Source organism: Cryptomeria japonica, chromosome 3 (genome assembly GCF_030272615.1).
Source record: "Cryptomeria japonica chromosome 3, Sugi_1.0, whole genome shotgun sequence".
Classification (NCBI taxonomy): Eukaryota; Viridiplantae; Streptophyta; class Pinopsida; order Cupressales; family Cupressaceae; genus Cryptomeria; species Cryptomeria japonica.
The window spans coordinates 624,540,998-624,558,095 of NC_081407.1; the positions used below are offsets into that span (position 1 = coordinate 624,540,998).

The 17,098-nt window shown below is 37.1% G+C and overlaps 1 protein-coding gene across 1 annotated transcript in view; it reads right to left on the reverse strand.

Moving 5' to 3' along the window:
• Window positions 1-13,201: 13,201 nt before the first annotated feature.
• The window catches only part of LOC131044251 (putative ABC transporter C family member 15), a 45,448-nt gene continuing 41,551 nt past the window's right edge, over window positions 13,202-17,098 (reverse strand). Inside the window, exons 8-11 of the mRNA XM_057977541.2 lie at window positions 14,417-14,722; window positions 14,192-14,255; window positions 13,671-13,910; window positions 13,202-13,587 (exon numbers count right to left, since the gene is read on the reverse strand). Coding sequence (XP_057833524.2) covers window positions 13,460-13,587; window positions 13,671-13,910; window positions 14,192-14,255; window positions 14,417-14,722 — 738 coding nt within the window. The 3' untranslated portion in view covers window positions 13,202-13,459. The remainder of the gene's footprint in view (window positions 13,588-13,670; window positions 13,911-14,191; window positions 14,256-14,416; window positions 14,723-17,098) is intronic.

Sequence of the window (17,098 nt, forward strand, 5' to 3'; positions counted from 1 at the left end):
CGTTACCCATGGCTTTCACCATGAATACAATTATTTATAGTGGTTCAAAAGAGGTGGGTTTTCCTCGCTACCACTTGGGTTGTTCTCTCCTCACTAGTAGTCCTAATGACCACATGGGGAGACAAGCCCTCTAGAGATTAAACAAAAAGAGCCTATTTCTCAAGACACAAAAGACACTGGTTCAATTTTAGTGTACCAATTGAAGTGTTTGGTAATATATAAAAACAAAGCACAAAATAAAGATAAAAAACCCTTGCCAAAATTCTGCAACAAAGATTTGTTAGTAGTTTTGCAATAATACCCCTCCTGCAAGCACACGAGTTAGGTAAATTTTAGATCCAAAAAGACTTTGTGAAATAAGGGTCTTCAACAAAATGATTTTCTTTCAAGACAAGCTGCACCAATTTTGTTAGCTAGATTACAAGATGTTAGCCCGAAATAAACCAGATCTGAAATCCAAATGACGAAATAAAGCCTCAAAACTAGATCAAAAACTGAAAATGCAAAATCTGAGACACAAATGCGATTAAACCTTACTTAGATGCAACAGAAAATTGCAAACGCGTCTAAATTCATCGTAGGCATGCCTAGATCACACAAATGTGTGTTTCGAACGCAAACGTGACTGAGAGATTCACAGATGTGGTTTGTAATTACAGACGCAACCCTGCAATCTACAAAATAAGATAAAATGATGCCGAACGCAAATGCAATTACGAAGATCACAGACATGGAATAAAAACAAAAACGTGGTTACAGGATGCGCAGACGTGGAAATGTCGAAAGTTTGTCAGAAATGTTAGATTTGTAACTTCAAAAACACAAAATCTACAACAAAAAATGTTAAATGCAAAAGGGACAAGAGTCCCACCGGGCGTGCCAAAATGTTTATGGTAAAAATGGAAACAACAATATTGAAAGACTAAATAGATTCAACCACAAAAACCTAGCCTAACAACAACATCCACCATAACATATGAAGATTACCTAAGACAATGCAAATCAAATGAAAACACAAAGATTATACCATCACATGTCCAATAGGGTTTGGATCTCCATTCTTCATATCTCCATTGATCTTGCTTGATATATTTGCTCTCAGATTTTATGTGTGCACAAGAGCTCAACAAAGAATAGAAATGTGGTTGCAAGTAGTCTTGATCGCATAAGAAAGTTCGAATGCTAGAAGGCTTCAAAGATCGATTAGGGTTGATAATGAAGGAAACATCTCCTTATATAGAAAACACTATAAGAAATGAAGGGATAAGATTAAGAGGTGTAAAAGATAAATGGTCGGTTAATGAATGAATTAAATAAATAAAGATTTATTTAATTAATAAAGGAAGTGGGATCAATTAAATAAATAAGATATTGATGCTCTGCAAAAAGGATTAGAAAATCTGTTTGATGGCAACACACACAAGAGCACCAGAAACAAACATTAGTGTTAGCAACAAAAGATTATCCTAAACAGGCATATCAAGAGAGATATGAAGCATGAAATAAAAAGCATATAAACATAGAATAAAATAGCTAATCAAGATGCTCATAGTTGCTCCTCCCTTGTTCCTCTCCTCTCCAAGTCCCAAATGAGTGTAGCTCTTAGTTTTTAGCACTAGCCATGGATGCCATATGGAGATTCAAGATGGTTGAATATGATAAGCAAATACTATGCAAGAGTAGATAGTGATGCTATGAAAAAGCTCTATGCTAATGCCAGTATAACAACAATACTCTAAAATGCTTCTTTTTGCTTGAGGAGAAGGGTTCTATTTATAGAAGAAATGGGGAAATGAAGGGTTAAGATTGAATGGTTTAATCAAGGGCCAAGTTTGAAAGTTGGGGATCCATGTGCACAATTGGCACCAATAAAATGGTGACAAGTGTCAACATAGGATTGAGTTGAGAGAAGAGGTTGGAGGCATTAAAGGCCTGAGAAGACCTCATGGTTATCTAGAGGCTAAGGGTCAAGTCCAAATTAAGATTACCCACTGGATTAAGAGTTAATCCAAGGATAAACCTTTGTGCAAATGTTTAAGAGATAATCATGGTCAAAGCATTAATGGCCTGATGAGACCTTTGGGTTGGGTAGAGGTTGAGTCAAAACAAATGTTTTAACCATGTGGGAGGGTTTGAGGTAACCATTAATGGTTATTGGAGACTTTGGGGATTAAGTGGTTGAAGGTTGAAAGCCTTCAATGGTTATCAAAGACTTTGAGCCATTTAGTGGTTGAAGGTTGAAAGCCTTTAATGGTTATCAAAGACTTTGAGGGTTTGAGAAGTGACTTCCCTTTTGCTTAGGAATGTGACAAAATTTAGAGAAGGGGTTAGGTTATTTAGAAGTGATTAGAAAATTCTAGAAGGGGTTTAGGCATGCAAGTGGATTTTGTAGGAAAATGCAAGTGGGAGAAATTTTGGTATTTTCAATTAAAATAAAATCATTTATTTCAATTAAATGGTATAATTTGCATTTGGATAAATATTCAAATAAATATTAATTTATTTAAATGAGAAAAATGAAGATAAAGCATTAAAATGCTTGAAGACTTTGAGGGAAACCATTAAAGGCTTGAAGACTTTTAAGGAAAACCTTTAAAGTCTTAAGAAGACTTTAAGGGAAGCCATCAAGTTTGAAGACTTTAAAGCCATCAAGTTTGAATACTTTAAGGGAAACCATTAAAGGTTTCAAGTGGGTGAGGATAAATAGGTTTTTAAATAAATAATTTATTTAAAATAGTTGTGCAACTTGCTTTTGTAGGAAAATACAAGTGGGTGGAGGATAAAGGTGATTTAAATAAATTATTTATTTAAAATAATTGTGCAACTTGCATTTGTAGGAAAATACAAGTGGGTAGAGGATAAAGGTGATTTAAATAAATGTTAATTTATTTAAATGTGAGAGGTGGGATTTTGGGGGATTTAAATAAATATTAATTTATTTAAATGTGAGAGAATATTTAATTAAATAAATATGATTTATTTATTTAATTAATGGTCTGAATTTGGTTAAGTGAATTAAATCAAATAAATTGAATAATTTATTTAATTAATAGGAGAAGAGGGTTAAGATGAATTAATTAAATATTAATTTAATTAATTATTAATTGATGGTTAAATAATCAAATAAATACTAAGTATTCATTTAATTAAGTGGACAGATTTATGTGACTACAGATATTTATTTAATTTAGGAAAGAGATAATTTAAATAAATAAAAATATTTATTTAAATGAGAAATAAGGCTAGAAGAGGATAAATGAATTAATTAAATAAATAAAGATCTATTTAATTAATAGAAGAATTAGGCTTAAAATAATTAAATAAATAATGATATTTATTTAATTAGATAAGACAATTTTAGGTGTCTACAACAACATTCCATGAGTCGACATCTCTTTGAGGCATCCAGACGAACATTATAGAATTCCATTTCGCACCTACAGATTGCATTTGCTTGAAAAATTTTAAAGCCTTTACAACAATTCCATTTTCTTTCATATACCGTAATCATTGAATTTCATGATATGCCATTTCCTTGAGGCAATCTGGTAAATAGTTCACAGGTTTTGTCTAAGCCTCCACTACAACTACATCATCTTGTCGATGCTTCCACAATTGAATACACCAATTTGTGTAAACACTTTAGGAAGCCATTTATGGAGTGCACACAACAAAACTGATTGAATGATTACAAATTTATCCTGTTGCCTCCATTTGCCAAGCTTGTTTACTAGCACAACAACAACCCATCCAATAAACCCTTATCACTCCTGCTCAATGGATGAACATAACTAACTTTCTTTCAATGCTCGAATAGAGGTTAGAAAGTTATAATTTTTGAGTAACTGAGCATATTAGGTTAGGATTGCTCAATTTTCGAGCATTTCTAACTTCCCAAGGTTAGGATTTTGACTTTTCAAGGCAATAGATTAGGATTTTGAAATTTTTGAGCAATAGGTTAGGCTTGGTTAGTTTTTGAGCATTTTTAACATATTAAGGTTAGTGTTATCCCAAAATCTCGCACCCTTGCTGAGCTATCAACTCAACAACCTTGTGAAACATGGAGACAACCCCGAAGTGTGGGACCTTGCGTAATGGGGTTGAATCTCCGGAGAAGGCCGACTTCTTTCTAAATCTAGGTGCAGGTGTTGAACCAACTCAACACTTCAAAACTAACTCCTAAGCCTATCCTAACAAAAAACAGAGGTAAAGGGAAGAGAGAATGCTTGAAATAAAAGGAGGTGATGCACCAAGAAGAGATTGTTCCTCTCCCTACCGAAATGACACAAAGAATTAACTAAAACACCCAGGAGATGGAAAAACTTCAGTTGTATGAGTGATCCCAATGCATGTATGAAGGTTAGAATCCACTAAATGCCAAGAGGGGAGAAGGTTTCCCACAACTCACACTCATAAAAACAAGTTAACACAACATATATGGAGAGAAGAGCCACAAAACATACACTTATGATGAAGGTAAGGAAACATACACAACATGTATAAGTTGAAGGAAGACAAAAATGTAATTTCAATTCATTCAAAGGTCAGAGGCCAAACTTATAATTGCAGAAATGCACAAATAATTTCAAGTCTTCAAGAGAAGAGAAAGAGCATAGGAAAGCTCAAGGCAACAGGGAGAGAACCCTTTACAATGAGGCTTACCATCATTATATATAAAAATGGTTACAAGAGTGATCATGACCCCTCCATGTCAGTTTGGGAGTGTAGGGAAGTGCATGCACTTGACTTTTGTACATGCAAGCAACCTAGCCATACCCACAAAAGGATATTCTGAGAAGGTGGATTGACTGACCTTCCAAAGTCAAAGTATGTAGACATGACATAAGTCACCACAACAAGCATGGCCCTGTACCTCCCTTGATGGAAATCCTGCCAAAAACATTAAATGCACCCCTGTTGCTCCACAAAAGAAGGTGCATAAGTCACCAAAGTTGTCAGAGCATTTAAAGTTTTGAGTGTCGATCACGCCATCTAGAAGTGTTGCAAGTTGGAAGTAATTTGGAAGACTTCGGAGACCTAGGTCGTTGAAGTTGGTGGAACTTCGGAGACCTGGGTCATCGAAGTTGGGGGAACTTCGGGGATCTGGGTCATCGAAGTTGGGAAGACGTAGCAACTTGGGAACTTCAAGGGTTCCGAAGTTCCAGGGTAGAAGAACAAGGAACTTGGGAACCTGGGGGTTCTAGAGTTCCACGGTTGAAGACTTAGGAATTTGGGAACCTGGGGGTTTCAGAGTTCTGAGGTAGAAGAACAAGGAACTTGGGAACGTCGGGGTTCCGGAGTTCTGGGGTAGAAGAACAAGGAACTTGGGAACTTGGGGGTTCTAGAGTTCCGGGGTAGAAAAACAAGAAACTTGGGAATTCGGAGACCTGAGTCACCGAAGTTGGGGAAACTTTAGAGAGCTGTGTCACCGAAGTTGGGAGAACTTCAGAGACTTGGGTCACCGAAGTTGGGCGAACTTCGGAGATGTGGGTCACCGAAGTTGGGCGGACTTCGGAGACCTGGGTGACCAGAGTTGGGGGAACTTCGGAGACCCGGGTCACTGAAATTGGGAATACTAGCAACTTGGGAACTTCGGGGTTTCGGAGTTCCAGGGCAAGAGAACAAGAGACCAAGGAAGGGAACTTTGGAACCTCGGGGTTCCGGAGTTCCGGGAAAGAGAGAGGAAGAGAAGGCTTGGAAAAGGAACTTTCGACAAGACAACACTTAATACTTTATGATTCCATCTTCTTCTCTTGGATTAAACTGGGGCAATGCTGGTCCATAGAACATATCTCTGATCGGTTCTCACTGATGGACCAAGGGTGTCATAAAATGACAACATTTTTGGCGACCTCTGCGGGATGCTTGCTTACTAAGCATATATATCAGTAGCCTGTGTAATCCATTGGGCGCAAAGTCACAACTACAAGAAAAAAGAAAAACTCTCTCCTCTATAACTTGCAAAGGATCAAGATCACCCATTCTGAAGGGGAACAACCTATGCTCGTGCACTTCTTGGAAAACAAGAAACCTAGCTAATATTTACATTGTTACAATAAGAGGCAACTGATTGCTTTTTCCTCTGTCAAAGAGGAACCTTTTGAAGGAGCTAATCCCACTCATACCGCTGTTACATTCACCATCTAGCTGCAATGGTTGAAATCTCTTGAATGCATACATTAGATCACACATACTATTCATGTGGTGAAAGAACACTTCACCATTTACCTTGCCACCATAGGGAAGCCATAGAAAATAGCCACCTGAGACATCCGGGGATGCATGAAGCATACACATAGTAGTAAGGGGGGAGTTTTTTAGGAGTCGACTAGCATCAAAAGAACTACTCCATGCAAAAGAGAAGGCATCTATTCTATACAAGGGGACATCATTTTTTCCACAATAGCCGACCTCCTCTTGGCATGAGTTGAAACCGAAAGAAAAGGCCTCGAACTCACATGGTGATGAAAAGTATAGCATATCTCTATCTTTGCTAGCACAAGGGGGCTCTTCAGACACATTAAATTGGAAACTTTGAAGCTCGGGTATACTATCAAGTTGAGCAACCAAAAGATTGTTGGCATGACCAACATGTTGTTTCTCAACGTCATCAAACTTGGCATGTTGGTCTCAAGTGAAACATTCAAGCTCAAGCACATCATCCCTAATGCTAAAATAAACATCTTCACCTTGAATGAAGACCTGATATTCAACAACATCATTTTTAGGGGCAGGGGAGAACCAACATACATCATAATCACATGTGTTGATATCTAACTCGTCAGCACAAATATCAAGTTTATGAGACACCTTAAAAGAAGATTTAAAATCTTTAGATTGCCTCTTTGTTTTTGTTTCCTCCTCCTAGCAACAAAACGCAACAAGCTCAAGTTCATGGCATGATCCATCTGCCATGCAATCTGTAGTAAAAACATTACCCCTTGTGCCCTCCTCAAGACTAGCATGTTGCTCCAGAGCTACCACCAAGGGAGGTGTAGACATATCCTTCTCCTCATTATCAATAAAGAAAGGAAGATTGTCAAATGAGAGGACTATGTCCTCTTTACCTTCACACTCCTCTTGTTCAATGACTTGTTGCTCCAACTAATTGTTCTAAATATCCTCCTGCAACATTGTTGATTCCTCTTCCTTTAGAGCATATGAAGACTCACCAATGACTGATTGAACCCCTTCGTCATGATGGGGATGGGAACCATCTGTCCTCTATACAACAAGTTTGCCCTTAAAAAGGGAGATAGCATCAAGAAAGGGCCTAGGTGGTGGGGTGTTTTGCAAAAGGCATCAAGGAGAAGGCTCTTGTATAACAACAACTGGAGCTCCCTTGAAACCTGGAACTTTAAAACTAGGGGCGTTAATTGAAGGCTTGGGAGGTCTCCCCTGCATGAAGCTTGAGATTTAAAACTTAGGAACCCTAGGAGTAGAAACCTCCTCTTGTATGAGTCGCATCTCTATAGCTGCTAGGTGCTCAATTTCTTTCTTCCTAGCAGAGGCAAGCTGCCTTGCAAGGAACTCCTCATGTTGTCTTTGGGCTCCCATGTTGTTGCTGAAACTGATCCTGATAAGTAAGTTGATCTTGCTGCAAATCCCACTCTTGTTGCCTCTTCAACTCCTCCAACTGCTTGGTGAAATCAAGCAACACACTTTTGATTTTTGCAATTTGTCTTTTTTTGTCATCTTGGGGTTGGTTGGGCTGCCAAGAAGGTTGAGCAGGGGTGGGTGGGTGGCAAGCATTAGGAAAGTACCCACCTACTGCTGAAGTGAAGTTATTTGGCATGAAACTAGGAACATTCTTAGTTCAGCCCTGTTGGTAAGGAGGGGAAAAATGGTTGGCATTCTCATAGAATGGGGGTGAATAGAAGTTACACCCATGACATGAACTCATTTTAAACCATTTGAAAGAGATGGAGCTTGTTTATCAAAATGCCTAAAGAAAGTCGACGGACCCTCTCAACAAAGGACTAATAACATACCAAAGATCCACCAAATGATTGCAAAGTCACCGGGTGCTTGAAATATGTTGCCTCCAAAGTCTAGATGAACTAAAGAACACACCAAATCTTCAGTTGGCTTGGGCTTAGGACTGCATGACTTTGGAACCTCGAGGTTCCGGAGTTGAGGACTTAAGCACTTCAAAACCTGGGGGTTCAAGGGTTTTGGACTTGGGAACTTCGGAACGTAGGGGTTCCGAAGTTGATGACTTGGGAATCTGGAGGTTCCTGGGTCCCAGAGTTAGGAACTTCGTATGAACGAGAACTGGACTTTGAGCAGAGTCGCCAAGTGCTTGAAAGGTGATTGCCTCTAAAGGCCGAAACACTAAGAATTAGCACTAAATCCTTAGCATGTATGTCGAACTAAGTCCCAACGGGCATGCCAAAAACTGTTATCACAAAAGCTCGCACCTTTGCTGAGCTATCAACTCAGCAACCTTGTAAAACATGGAGACAACCTCGAAGTGTGGGACCTTGCGCAAGGGGGTTGAATCTTCAGAGAAGGTCGACTTCCTTCTCAATCCAAGTGCAGGTGTTGAACCAACTCAACACTTCAAAACTAACTCCTAAGCCTATCCTAAAAAATTGCAGAGGTAAAGGGAAGAGAGAATGCTTGAAATAAAATGAGGTGATGCACCAAAAAGAGATTGTTCCTTTCCCTACCGAAATGACACAAAGAATTAAATGAAACACCGAGGAGATGAACAAACTTCACTTGTATGAGTAATCCCAATGCATGTATGAAGGTTAGAATCCACTGAATGCCAAGAAGGGAGAAGGTTTCCCACAAGTCACACTCAGAAAAACAAATTAACACAACATATATGGAGAGAAGAGCCACAAAACATACACTTATGATGAAGGTAAGGAAACATACACATCATGCATAAGTTGAAGGAAGACAAGAATGTAATTTCAATTCATTCAAAGGCCAAAGGCCAAACTTACAGTTGCAAAAATGCAAAAATAATTACAAGTCTTCAAGAGAAGAGAACGAGCATAGGAAAGCTCAAGGCAATAGGGAGAGAACCCTTTATAATGATGCTTAACAACCTTATATAGAAAAATGGTTATAAGAGTGATCATGACCCCTACATGTCAGTCTGGGAGTGTAGGGAAGTGCATGCACTTGACTTCTGTACATGCAAGCATCCTAGCCATACCCACAAAAAACAATTCTGAGAAGGGTGGATAGACTGACCTTCCAAAGTTAGAGTATGCATACATGACATAAGTCACCACAACAAGCATGGCCCCGCACCTCCCTTGATGGAAATCTTGCCAAAAACATTAAATGCACCCCTGTGGCTCCACAAAAGAAGGTGCATAAGTCACCAAAGTTGTCGGAACATTTAAAGCTTTGAGTGTCGATCATGCCATCCAGAAGTGTTGCAAGTTGGAAGTAATTTGGAAGACTTCAGAGACCTAGGTCGCCGAAGTTGGGGGAACTTCGAAGACTTGGGTCACCAAAGTTGGGGGAACTTCGGGAACCTGGGTCACCGAAGTTGGGAAGACTTAGCAACTTGGGAACTTTGGGGGTTCCGGAGTTCCGAGGTAGAAGATCAAGGAACTTGGGAACCTGGGGGTTCCGGAGTTCCGGGGTTGAAGACTTAGGAACTTGGGAACTTGGGGGTTTTGGAGTTTCGAGGTAGAAGAACAAGGAACTTGGGAACCTGGGGGTTCCGGAGTTCCGGGGTAGAAGAACAAGGAACTTGCGAACCTTGGGGTTCCAAAGTTATGGGGTAGAAGAACAGGGAACTTGGGAATTCAGAGACCTGGGTCATCGAAGTTGGGGAAACTTCAGAGACCTGGGTCATCGAAGTTGGGGGAACTTTAGAGACCTGGGTCACCAAAGTTGGGCAGACTTCAGAGACCTGGGTCACCGAAATTGGGAAGACTAGCAACTTCGAGGTTTCAGACTTCCGAGGCAAGAGAACAAGAGACCAAGGAAGGGAACTTCGGAACCTCGGGGTTCCAGAGTTCAGGGAAAGAGAGAGGAAGAGAAGGTTTGGGAAAGGAACTTCCGACAAGACAACACTTCATACTTCATGATTTCATCGTCTTCTCTTGGATCAAACTGGGGTAGTGCTGGTCCATGGAACATATCTCTGATCGGTTCTCCTTGATGGACCAAGGGTGTGATAAAATGACAACAATTAGAAATATGAATTTTTTGATCAACAAAGGGCATTGAGCAAATGATCACTTGCAACTACTCCATCTGAACCTACATAAAAACTTTTGATTGTTCTTCCTCTTCAAAAAGGGCAAAATGGGAAATATATTGAAAACAATTTAAAATATTTGAATTATTTTTAAAAGAATAATTCAAATATTTCCCATTAGACTTTAATACCTTGATTTAGGAAAAATGGCCACAACTTTCAATTGGTAAGGAGTTAGGTTCCGAAATTCGAAACATGTTTTCAAGGTAGGAGGATGAGCATATACCATCATTTATTCCTCTCGGGTGTGGGATTTTAATTGATTTAAAACGAGGAACATCAAAATTTGATAGTTTAAAATATGGCAAACTGTGAGCTGGGTTCAAGCAAAAATTGGTCATATGACACAAAATGATGCTTAGGACGTGTTCACAAAGCAATTTTCCTCAATTCTTTATAATTTTTAAAATTCATCCATTTTTCACATTTTAACTGACAACAACCTTGGATCACATGCTCACTCATTTCGCAAAGATACATATCTGGGTCTTCATTCAACATTGAAATCAATTTGAAGTTCAAATTTTAGGTATTCCAAATGTGGGGCAACACAAATTAAATTTTTAAAAGCGATATTCTATTATAAAAAATTATGTTTTATATTTTATTTATAAATGATGAAATTTTACTTTAAAATTTGTATTTATATATTAATATTTTGAAAAAAAAATATTTCAAAATTTGTGAATTTAATTTTTTATAATTCTTTTAATAAAACACGTATAACTCTTATTCCAAAAATCAAGGAAACTTTTTTCTAAACTCATTACTAAAGTTGGATTATAAATTTAAAATCACTTTAAAGTGAAAGCATGTTTTTCTTTCATTACTTTTATCTTTGAAATAAAAATATATAATATATTTGTAGAATTAACAAATTTCAAACTTTGAATTGTTAATATCAAATTGTTTTTATGGGGATTATAATTAAAAATGTATACAATAATGTCTTCACCTAATATTAGCTATGCCTCAATTTTCACTTTGAAAAATTAAATATTTTAAATTTATAAATAAACTAAATATTTAGATTTAAGAATATATCTACTATAATCATGCTCCAATGCTATGCATTTTTTATTGAATCAAGCAAAAGAAAAAATACATTAAGGGAGGCAACCAAACAACTACTAATATGCTTGAATAAAACAATAGCCTTAACATCTAAGAAGATTATGGGAGGCAACCAAACAACTACTAATATGCATGAATAAAACAATAGCCTTAACATCCACTATTGTTAAAATAAAAGCAAATAATAGATATACTTATATCTACCTCTCTATCCATCTATGTTAGTGCCACATATATCTATATTTATCTTTCTATGTCTCCCTCTATATTTATATATCTTTATCTCTCCCTCCCTCTCTCTCTCTACCTAGCAATCTTTTTATCTGTATCTCTCTATTTTTATCTCCAACTCTCTCTACCTCTCTCTATCTCTCTATCTATTTCTCTCCCTCTTCCTCTTCCTCTCCCCCTCTATCTTCATCTCTACTTTTATCTACTCTAAACTAATGGCAAGAACGTGATGCTTTGCGTCTCTTGTTATTATTATTATTATTATTATCATTATGCTCTCAATCACTTTTGTTTAAATGCATATGTTTAGTCAATTTTGTTGCATGGGCATATATGCATAAGTTATGCGTACACAACCTCGCAGGTGGTGCTGCTAAGTCCTCTGCCGCTTTCCGCACAAGTTGATTTTCTTTGATTTCCCCACCTAGCACAAGGACCTACATTCTAATCCCACCCTTTACATTGTTAAGGCTGCCTTGTAGCTAATAAGGGAGAGGAGCCAGTACATGTTTACCCTAACTTCATGCTTCTCAAAATTATATGTGGATATTTCAAAAAAAATTCAATTTTACACAACAACTTACTTGTCAAGTCCTCTACTTAAAAAACAAAATTTCAAGTCCATATGGTCATATATGATACCACATCAACATGCATTTTTGTGAAGGTGATCAAAATAGACCTAAATTGTCATAAGACCCATAGGTGTGCACTAAATCATGTTTTCTTGTGCGCTAATGTGGCATCACATCATTGGTTTGTTTTTGAATTTTAGAGGTACTTTTTTGGGGACAAGCATTGACATGATATTTTTAGGACACTACTATTGTCCAGTCAATGGGCTCTTGGTCTATTGGTGAAGTTGAACGGCTCTAAATGAGCCCACCAAGGATCAAGTCTTGCTGAGTGCAAGGCTCCGAAATCATAAGGGATGAGGTCGGGATCATGCCTCGGACGAATTTGACGGAATGGATACCCCTCAGTCCTTAGCTCTTAGCCGAAGAGGTTCAACCTATTGGCTCGTGCCCCTGTATCGGGTGACAAAAAATACTTTGGCAGCTCGTGAGCTTCATGCCCTTGCTAGATTGTTGTGCTCGCAGGTCTGGACCTCCATAAAAAAAAAAAACCAAAAAAACCAAAAAAAAAGTGTCCATGTACTATAACATGTATTGGTACCCTATCACCTATTGATCCCTTTCCCCTACCTCGAACACATCAATGTAGTCATCCCCAAATTTAATTTGCATATTGCTGCTTTGATTTACTACTCTTCCATCTTATTGCATGCACTTCTACACGACTATGGATTAAAAGCGCTCTCATATTTATATAGGTAATTATGTCTCTTACATTATATTCATTGTCTATTGGTTCTTTGAACATAAGTCTTCGCTTAAATTTAAGCAGTTAAGTGTTCCCATGCAACTTTAAAATTGTGAAAAAAAGGATAATTTAGAATCTTTTTCTACTTTGGTGGAGCAGCTATTGTTTAGGAATTAAAAATAAGCCATGGAAGAAAAGGGGGTTGGAAATAAGCAGTGATTGCTTATTAACAAAAGTGCCACGTGACTCCACAATTTGCTCTCCCTCTCTTTTTTTAAGATTTTATTTCTAATTTATTTTTCAAATTTTAAGTGCACAAATTAGTATTAATACTATTAATAAGAAATTAAAATGTTTTGTTTAAAAATAAGCAGCGAAGATAAATATTCATGATAAATATTCATGGGGCCACCTGCTTCATAAATAATTCCTAAAAATATTGAAAAAGGGCTGCTAGCCAAAATAAGCTAAGCAGCTGCAACATGCCCTAAAACAAATATGTTGTTCGCGGTGGTATGATCAAAATTAAAAAGTGTGAAATTTTAAATGGGTGTCTTATGGATACTGAATTTTAAAAAGGAAAAGCTTCATTCTGTATCACTGCAAACTGTGTCTAAACTTAGCAGCATTGGCTGATCTGGTAGAGTACTCCTGAATTAGTTTGGAGAAAGCTGAATTATTGTTCTCCAGCAACTTCAATGGGCTGTCGTATTCCAAAAGTCTTCCTGCTCATCCAATAATTACATGTCCATCAAATTCTTCATGTGTAAAAACGTCAAAATCAAATTTTAAAGAGTGTTTAAGATACCTTCACTGAGAACTAAAATTAGATCGCTGTCAATGACAGTATGGATTCTGTGAGCAATGGTAATAACTGTACAATCTGCAAACTCGGAGCGGATAATGGCTTGTATAGCAGTGTCAGTTGCAGTGTCCACTGAAGCAGTAGCTTCATCAAGCACTAGAATTCGACTCCGTTTAAGCAACGCTCTTCCCAGACACACCAGCTGCTGTTGTCCCACACTCCAGTTTTCTCCGTTTTCAATCACTGTAACAATTAAATACTATAAGTTAGTAGATAAAATTGTCGATGTAATTATAGGCCTTTTATTTGAACATTTTCAGAGGAGATATAAGTTTTCTCGAGATTCTGTTTGACTGTATTATATGCAAATTTTGCAGGGCAGATGGCTGATTAAAAACAATAGCCATGGCGTTTACCAGTAGCAGCCGCTCTCAGTGTTTTAGTATGAATAATGAAAAGGAATGTCGAATATATGATAATTTTGACCTGAGATGATATGGGTTATCTAAATGTGCTATATATACCTCTTGAGCCTAGTTTTTCTTCCCTTGATCGCATTAGATTTCCCAGCTGACATTTATCAAGGGTCTGAAACAGCATTAACAAACAAGCAAACTTCATTTTTTTAATAGAACTGAAATAAAGTTTTCCTTGCAGCAAAACATCTAACTATGGATGCTTCTCTGAATCTAGAGTAGAAAAATGTTACTTTCAGGTTAAAAAAGTATTTGGGTATTTATGGACTCTACCTGCCATATCTCTAGATCCGAGTATTCTTCGAGTGGATCAAGATTGTTTCGGATTGTTCCTTCAAACATTGCTGGTTCTTGAGGGATTATGCTGAGTTTGGATCTGAGGTCATGAAGACCTATTGAACAGATATCAACACCATCAATAATAATTTTACCTTCTGTAGGTTCAACAACCCTAAACAGAGCTTGAATAAGGGTGGATTTGCCACTTCCTGTACGCCCCACAACACCAATCTTTTGTCTTCCAGGGAAAGTGCATGTAAGACTTTTCAGGACAAAAGGTAAGTGTCTGCCATACCGGACCTGAGAATTTCAAAGCAATGTTAAAGTTTTGAAGTTCATAAGATTTGCAATAAAGAGCATCTATAATTTTAATACCAAACATTACAAATGGAGTGGCTAGTTGGAGTGGTTAAACGATCTTTCCAAAGAATGGAGAAGCTACCTTCCTTAATTCTTCTTGAGAAATTCTTCAACAGCATCAGCGATATGTAGAGTTTTTAATATATGTGGTATCTTTCTTTCACCATTACTTGACAGTCTTCAGATTAGGATGTGGCCGGTTTGTTAGCCATGAGTAACTGGGCCTTGAAAATCAATATAAAAGGAAAACAAATATATAAAAGGTGGTTTCAGGTCTCAGCCAAGTCAGCACATGCACAATGTCAAGAAAAGACTTCCTTGATAACAAAAGGCGTAGATGGCGAGAATAAGCTTTTTAACAATCTCTCTTTTTTGCAGCCTTACATTGTTAGAGATTGCTTTCATACACATCAACCACATTTAGGCATCTGTGACAAAAAATGACAATGTAAGCATGGATCCAAGCCTCCTCACTAAGAGACATGATATATTAGACCAGATCTTGTTTCCTCGGGTTATCTACCTTTATGGACATGTGTGTTATCCTTCCACGCATATCCTTTTGTAATCATTAATGCTTCACAATTATTGGCAAATCATCCATAGCGTTCTTAACAATTATTCTATGGGGTCTCAAATATAATGATAGCAAAACTCAGCACATGTTTCCACTGTGTCTTTCATTCCACTTGCCTATGACACAATATCATGGCTCTCATTAATCCTGATTAACTATAAGATGAATTGGATATTTCTAAAGCTAGTGCATTGGTTATGCAGGTTAATGCTCGGACTGGACTCCTCCATTCCTTCCAGTAGCTGGATTTCCATTACTTCACATTGCAGACAACAAAGATAGAGATCTCAACACTACAATTAAAGTCCGTATATCAAGACGTTTTTTTAGTAACTGCTGAAATGTAATGTACTTCATATTGCCCCATTATTTCTCTACAATTTCGTTAACTAATATATAAATTATCCCTAGGGAAAAACAGTAATGCAAGTAATTTCACATTTCTTCATAGAGGTTTGTCATGTACAAAGCTTTTAGCCATATTCTTATTTGAATTTCTTAATGGAAGTTGTCCTCTTGGAAATAAATATATGTTATCTTTGAACTTTAATAGTTGTTTAGAATAACAACGTAGATTCACTTTCCCACTGAGGTAATAAGGAATCAATATACTGAATTGATAGAAAGGCAAAGTGAAACCTATTGAAATTTGGTATTCTTGTGTCATTCTGAGCAAGATGATTGGAAAGCTACTAAGCTCACTCTAATTCAGATTTCCAAACCTAAGATAAAAAAGTCCAGAAATGGAGTTAATGGAAGTGAGAAAAGTTAAGAAAACTATTTCTTGCTCGAGATTTATACTGTATAAATTGGATTTTCTGGATTGAATTTTACCAAGATGATGCACCATCAGAACATTTGATGTCTCTGAAAGAAGAAGAAACTGTGTCACTCGTTAGATTCAAAGCTGTCAAAATATGTTAAGGATAAAAGAATTTATAGAAATGCAAGAGTGCAAAGCATTTAGAGAAACATAGATAAGAGTTGTAGAGATTATGTGGCATGCCACATATGTAAAGGCTAAATGATGACATGGCATAGAAGATTAGACTAGAAATTGATTAGACATAAAGTGGCCAAATTCTGTAAACATAAGAAAGTGACTAGTTGCTACTAGAACATTTAAAAGTGATACTGGAGGAAACGTCTCTTGGCATGGATATTTTGCATTCATGCTTGAAATATAAGGAATATGAGCTTTGAGAGCTATGACAAAATTAGTATATAAAAGATAAACTTTCTAGCAGAAATAATATTGTCACAGTTTACAATCAATGCGATTGCATATATAAAGAGGACAAAAAGCACAAAATAAGAGATGAGATAAGGAGAGCAGTCACCATTTGTACACCGAAAATTTCCAAGATCATATGATGAGCACAGTTACTTTGTACTGCTATGTATAGTAGGTCAATGATACAAGTATATCTTGCCAGTGTCAATCCTTCAGTGAACTCTAAGATAAACTCTCAGAATATGTCAGATCACGTGGACATTTTCCATCCCTATTTAATTCTATATTTGCTCAACAGTTTACAAGGCATAATATAGCACTTCATAAAATATGTTTTCTATACCATAGGATAGTTACTTAACTTTGTGTATTTCCAATGTGATCGATAGACATGCCAACAAGTTCCACCAACACACTATTAAAGGTACAGCTATCACATGTTACACCATCATGATTTAGCAGGACGAGTGGTTCCTGCTGAGGACAAATTCCAACATTATCCTAC